The sequence below is a fragment of the Coffea eugenioides genome, chromosome 11 (genome assembly GCF_003713205.1).
Source record: "Coffea eugenioides isolate CCC68of chromosome 11, Ceug_1.0, whole genome shotgun sequence".
In the NCBI taxonomy this organism is placed as follows: Eukaryota; Viridiplantae; Streptophyta; class Magnoliopsida; order Gentianales; family Rubiaceae; genus Coffea; species Coffea eugenioides.
This window is the reverse complement of record NC_040045.1, coordinates 51,560,501-51,566,500: the sequence shown is the minus strand read 5'-3', so window position 1 is coordinate 51,566,500 and position 6,000 is coordinate 51,560,501. Positions and strand designations below refer to the sequence as shown.

The 6,000-nt window shown below is 38.9% G+C and overlaps 1 protein-coding gene across 2 annotated transcripts; it reads left to right on the top strand.

Annotated features, from left to right (window-relative positions):
• Positions 1-433: 433 nt before the first annotated feature.
• On the top strand, positions 434-5,722 carry LOC113751053 (L-aspartate oxidase, chloroplastic). 2 transcript variants are annotated; one of them, XM_027294905.1, is made up of 8 exons: positions 434-754; positions 1,423-1,561; positions 1,705-2,059; positions 2,336-2,578; positions 2,817-2,873; positions 2,987-3,067; positions 3,830-3,891; positions 4,344-5,722. In XM_027294905.1, exons 2-8 carry the CDS (start codon positions 1,428-1,430, stop codon positions 5,359-5,361), a joined length of 1,950 nt encoding a protein of 649 aa, XP_027150706.1. In that variant the 5' UTR covers positions 434-754; positions 1,423-1,427; the 3' UTR covers positions 5,362-5,722. The 2 variants fall into 2 exon arrangements, with proteins under 2 accessions (XP_027150706.1, XP_027150705.1); XM_027294904.1 differs by having other exon boundaries at positions 1,418-1,561.
• The last annotated feature ends 278 nt before the right edge of the window (positions 5,723-6,000 follow it).

Genomic DNA, 6,000 nt, shown 5'->3' with positions numbered 1-6,000 from the left:
GTTATTATTATTATTATTATTTTTTGGAATAGAGAATAAATCAACTTTCATTCAAGAAACCCAAGTTTTGGCCATTAGGAAGACACGCAAGTTTTGGCTGGTCCAATCTTATTTTAGAGGAGGAGAGTATTTTCCAACATTTGGTGTAAACCAACGTAATCAATACAAATATCAAAATGTTCAAATTTATTTTATTATTTTAATAAAATTTAAATAAAATTTATTTATTTATTGAGTCGAATTCAAATGAATTCCTTTTGAATCGAGTTTAAATAATTTAAAATTTTCATCTATTCATTTAACTAATTCTTGTCGAGCTAAAGGGCGGCTTAAAAAATAAAGAAAACGGCATGGCGCGAAGTTCAAGGACGCTTCCTCAAGCAAAGTCAGCTGTGGCGAGTCGGGAATGTAGGTGGGTGTCAGACTGTCAGGTCCTCTATTCCCCGCTTCTTCCCCAGGGTCCCCATGATGCTCCCATACTTGGCCGACCCTCATCATCTTCTCTGCCTTCTGGCCTCTCCTTTCTTTTTCATTTATTATTCTCCCTTTGTCCGCCAAATATAATTACCCATCCACCAATTACTCCCTTGCAACTTCGCTTTCTCTCTCCCTTTGGTTTTTCTTTCTTCTTTCTTCCTCTTTTTACCTTTTCCTCAAGAAACTCACCGAAGTTGCACCCAGCCATCGCCAATTCTCATCTGCAGGCATTTTTTTTGAAGGGGTGCCTCTGATTCTGCTCACATAACATCAACTTGTAAGTCACAGCTCTGTATAAAGCAAGCATGCATATATTCTGACTGTTTGATTTAATGTCCTAACCAGATTTTTAGAAATCACAATGGAGGATAGTTTTAGTATCTCTTGTTGCATTTTCCTTCCTGTGGTGTATTGCTTGTAGTATTTGTTTTTGTGAAAGAAAGAGCTACAGCTGCTTGTGAAAGGAGATTGGTTTCTGCTAGTTGCTTGTTGAACTTGCAGTCTTCATTTTTCACCCTTTAAGAATTCGTTAATTTTGTCGTTTTTAGTTGTTTTTTTCACATCGAGATCTGGCCTTCTGGTAATAGAAACCGGGGAAATTGATGAAAAAATGTAGGAATAGGTTGCTTGAATTGACGCGGTATATGGATTATACAACCTAGAGGCTGTTAAATTGATTGTCCAAAGAACAACTTGGAGGCTTATTATTCTAAATTTCTAGAGATTTTTAGTACTTGAGAAAAGAAGACTCTATTTGAATCCTTTCTTCCAGAATTCGTCGTGTAATTTTATTTTAGAAGAGGTTGTCCGGTAAAAACTGATTTTGTATGTATGTCTTCTGTTGTCAGTTATATAAGTTGCTGGAAACATGTAGAAAGCCTAGTTGCTTTATTCATTGGACGACCTAATACTAATTCCTAGCTAAAATCATGTTGAACAGAACAGCATAAATGATGACAAGCATAGCTCCAGGTAACTCCAAGCTGCATTTTGGGGAGACATTTTACAGAGGACAAGGTTGCAAACAACCTTACTGGGTGTCCAGTGTAGCTGTCCCGAGATGCACGCAAAAAGATCTTTCTTCGTATGTGTGCAAGCTTCATGGGTCCTTAGAAAATCGTGCTTCTATATACTCAAATGCCCTGAAATTGTGCTCTATTTGGTCTAAATTTCGTGCTTCCATGTCTGTTCAAGGTCAGATGCATGCTCTTTAATTATATTTTTCAGGTCATACGGGGTTTCCAAGGCCTTTTGGATTAATGGACTTCAGAATCTTCATTTGCATACCAATCAGAAGTGGAAGCCACGCAGGACATCAATCTCATCATCTCTCCGAGATGGTTCTGCAAAGTACTTTGATTTTGCTGTAATTGGCAGCGGAGTTGCTGGCCTGCGATATGCTCTTGAAGTTGCAAGACATGGTACAGTTGCTGTCATAACGAAGGCTGAGCCCCATGAGAGCAACACCAACTATGCACAGGGTGGAGTTAGTGCAGTATTGTGTCCTTCAGATTCAGTGGAGAGTCATATGCACGACACAATTGTAGCAGGTGCTTACCTATGCGATGAGGAGATTGTTAAGGTGAGTTTCTTAAATGGAAAAATTTCCAGTATTGGTTGGCTTCTTCATACGAGTTTATTAGCCTTTCTGAATTCATAATTTCAGTTTTCATGAAAATTTAGTAATGTACTGTTTTCTTTGCATACTCTTTCTGATCATTTCTTGTTCAAATGAAACAGTATATAAGAATAAACTCTGAGCTTTAGCTTGCCTTGTCTTTTATCTTGGATTGACTAGATAAAGACTTTGTATGCTTGTTAAATTCTTGTTAGGCTCATGCTTAACTGCACTTTGCAGGTGGTGTGTACAGAAGGACCTGATAGAATCAGAGAATTAATTGCTATGGGTGCTTCTTTTGATCATGGAGAGGATGGGAACTTGCATCTCGCAAGGGAAGGTGGCCACTCTCATCATAGAATTGTTCATGCTGCTGATATGACTGGGAGGGAAATAGAAAGGGCTCTACTGGAGGCAGTTGACAAGGATCCTAATATTTTTATGTTTGAACATCATTTTGCTGTAGATTTGTTGACTTCACAGGTTTATTTCACCTTTTGTTTTCAAGCCTGTTTGTCAAATTATATTTTCACATTGTAGTATGTGGAACTGCTTTGTGGGTTGACTTATAAGTCGATTAACCTGCATTGCATGCAAAGGAATTTTTTCTGTTCTCAGAATCTTGGTTCTGACAGTTCAAGTGTCCAGATATTGAATGTTATAAAATAAAACAAATGCTTCAGACTTGTTTTTTAATTTGTGTACAAATACTGGATTGCAGGATGGTTCTGACACAATTTGTTATGGAGTAGACACTTTTAACACAGCAACACAAGAGGTAGGAAAATTTATACTTGTCAAACATATGGATTTTGTGGTATAACTTTGAACTATTTTGCTGGAGGTCACTGCTGCTGATACTTGTGCTTGTCCTACTTTTTGACCTTGTAGGTTGTAAGATTTATCTCAACGGTGATTTTGCTCGCATCAGGTGGAGCTGGACATATCTATCCAACTACAACTAATCCTCCGGTACAGTTACAATTTCTCTTTCTTGGGATAATTTTCTTCAACATCTGCGAAGTTCTCCAGTGATGTCACTTTTACTGGATCACTAGATGTCCTTAGACTTCTCCAGCCGTGCTGCATATATGTAGGGAAACTATTATCCTGAATGGGACAAAAAGAGAACAAGTTGTTCCAGGAGTTCAAAGTTTTTGTGCCTTGAACTTCCCAAGTTTTTGAATTATGATGCTTGTGTACTTCTTTGAGGTTTTAGAGGGGCATTTATTGAGGTTTATTGACTGCGTAGCATGGAGATTTTAGTAAAAAATATGAAGCTCAAGTTTAGATTTTCTTAATCCTCACATCATTTTAAACATGAATTGATTGGATATGGTGGTTTATTCTCACTAGAAGGAATATACTGTAATGCAGAAGTATTTCAATGGAAATATGCGAAACCTTCTTTAATTGCTAGAGTACCTAGGGAACACAGAAATCCAGATTCTTCTTTAGTTGAATTATGTTGACAAGTAGTTCATCTTCATGACTTATACCTTGGGAAGATATTAACTAAAGCTAAAATTGGGTTCTGGGTCTTGGCAATGTTTATTATAAACAAAACTGCATAGTACTTCTGTTAGGGGATATACTCTTTAACTTGTATGTTAATTTTTTAGCTGAATTCTCTATAAAATATGAGACTATAAGTCTTCATGTTCTGTTTTCATGTACGTTCTCTTCCTTCAGTTATGTTATGATAAACTAATGTGATCTGATTTGGTCCTGCAGGTAGCCACTGGTGATGGAATTGCAATGGCGCATCGAGCTCAAGCTGTAATTTCTAATATGGAGTGAGTTATGCTTTGGCCACCTTAATTAGGCATGCTTGTTCTATGTTACATTCATGACTTTGGTTCATTAAAATGAGGTTGTGCTTTGTTTGAAAGTTAGGCTGAATCTTCCTTTAAATTTGCCAAATTATGTTGTGATGGTTCCACTCTTATAAGTATAGCGATATACCAGCTTGACATAATCTTGTAGAGCACTCAAGAATGTAGTTGTGAAATTCAACTGAGTTTGCAGTTCAGGAGCTTGTGGAAACAGAAATTACTATAAACTAGGTTCCCAGAAGCCTTTTGTACCACCTTTACTGGTATTTGCTGACTGGTCAGATTGGCTGCTAGCATTTAGTTACGAGATTTCTTCAAGTAGTTTCCAGTTTTCTTTTCTCTGCTTGCAAGGCTGCTGACTAATTTGATAGCAAGATGCGGCATTAACTTCATTTTCCTGCATTTGTCACTAGATTTGTTCAATTCCACCCTACTGCCTTGGCTGATGAAGGCCTTCCCATTAGACCAACCAATGCCAGAGAAAATGCCTTTCTGATAACTGAAGCCGTCAGAGGAGATGGAGGCATTCTATACAACTTGGGAATGGAAAGGTTTATGCCTTTTTATGATGATCGTGCAGAGCTTGCCCCAAGGGATGTGGTGGCAAGAAGTATTGATGATCAGCTTAAGAAGCGTATTGACAGGTATGTGCTTCTTGATATAAGTCACAAACCTAGACAAAAGGTTTTGGCTCACTTCCCCAACATAGCTGCTGAGTGTCTGCGGCATGGCTTAGACATAACAAAACAACCAATCCCGGTAGTTCCTGCTGCACATTACATGTGTGGTGGAGTTCGTGCCGGCCTTCAGGGAGAGACGAATGTGAGAGGTCTCTACGTCGCTGGTGAGGTTGCATGCACAGGTTTACATGGAGCAAACCGACTTGCTAGCAACTCATTGCTCGAGGCACTAGTTTTTGCACGAAGAGCTGTGCAGCCTTCTGTTGATCATATGAAGAGCTCTAATATAGACCACAGTGCCTCTGATGCGTGGCCCAAGCCAGTTATGCCCATAGCACTTGGGAGTGCTGTATTGAACAATATAATCTACAGGACAAGAGAAGTAAGGAAAGAATTGCAGTCAATCATGTGGAAATATGTTGGAATTGTTCGTTCGACGACCAGGCTGAAAACTGCTGAGAAGAAAATTGGGGAATTGGAGTTGGAATGGGAGTCATTTTTATTTCAGAATGGTTGGGAACCAACAATGGTAGGGCTCGAAGCTTGTGAAATGAGGAACCTCTTTTGTTGTGCCAAGCTGGTGGTGAGTAGTGCTCTAGCTAGGCAAGAAAGTCGTGGACTTCACTACACAGTTGATTTTCCGTTTGTGGTGGAAAGCGAAAGACTGCCAACAGTCATCTTTCCTGGTTCCCCGGTGAATGGCACATGGAGCTCTCGGCAATTGCACAGACCGCAAGTATGTTCAACGTAGTGACCCCAATTTTTCCTGCCATATAGTGTGAATGCAGAATGCCATTAGTTCTGCTAGCTACTCCAAATTTTAATTCTAGCAAATGTGAAAATATATAGTACTGAGGCTGGTTTTTTTTTTATTGTTTTTCTTCCACTGATTTTTTACCTTCAAATAAGGGGGGGAAAAAGGTTTTATTCCGGTCAAGAGTTGCCCCCGGGCACCCTTCTTCCCTGTCGCAAACGCAAACACCTGAGAGAGAGAGAGAGATATTTAGTTGTGTATGGGGTCTGCGTGCTCTCTGTAACTGTACATTACGCAACTCATTTAAAGCAAATTTGGAGGTGTCAGCAATGGAAACTGCTATATTTCCTTCGCGATACTTAAATTTCGAGTTATGTATCAGATTGTTGCCGCATCTAATTTTTTTTTTTTAAACTTGAGCATTTATTTAACTTAATGCCTCCCAAAATCAAGTGGTAAAAAAAAATTTTTTATCGCAACAATAATATTTGTATGTTTACAGGGGAAGGGAGAAGAAGGAAAATTTAACTGACGAATTCACTATAGAAAGAAATCACTAAAAGTTGCAAGTTACATGTAGTGGTCGGTGGGAGGAAGGTTTAATCCTCCCACCGCCACCAAGACATCAAGTGGTCA

Excerpts from the sequence above, each read along its gene's own strand:
- LOC113751053 (XM_027294905.1), top strand. The coding sequence starts at position 1,428 with ATGATGACAAGCATAGCTCCAGGTAACTCCAAGCTGCATTTTGGGGAG. Across the intron at positions 2,874-2,986 it reads TTAACACAGCAACACAAGAG|GTTGTAAGATTTATCTCAAC; the intron begins GTAGGAAAATTT and ends TTGACCTTGTAG. Across the intron at positions 3,068-3,829 it reads CAACTACAACTAATCCTCCG|GTAGCCACTGGTGATGGAAT; the intron begins GTACAGTTACAA and ends TTGGTCCTGCAG.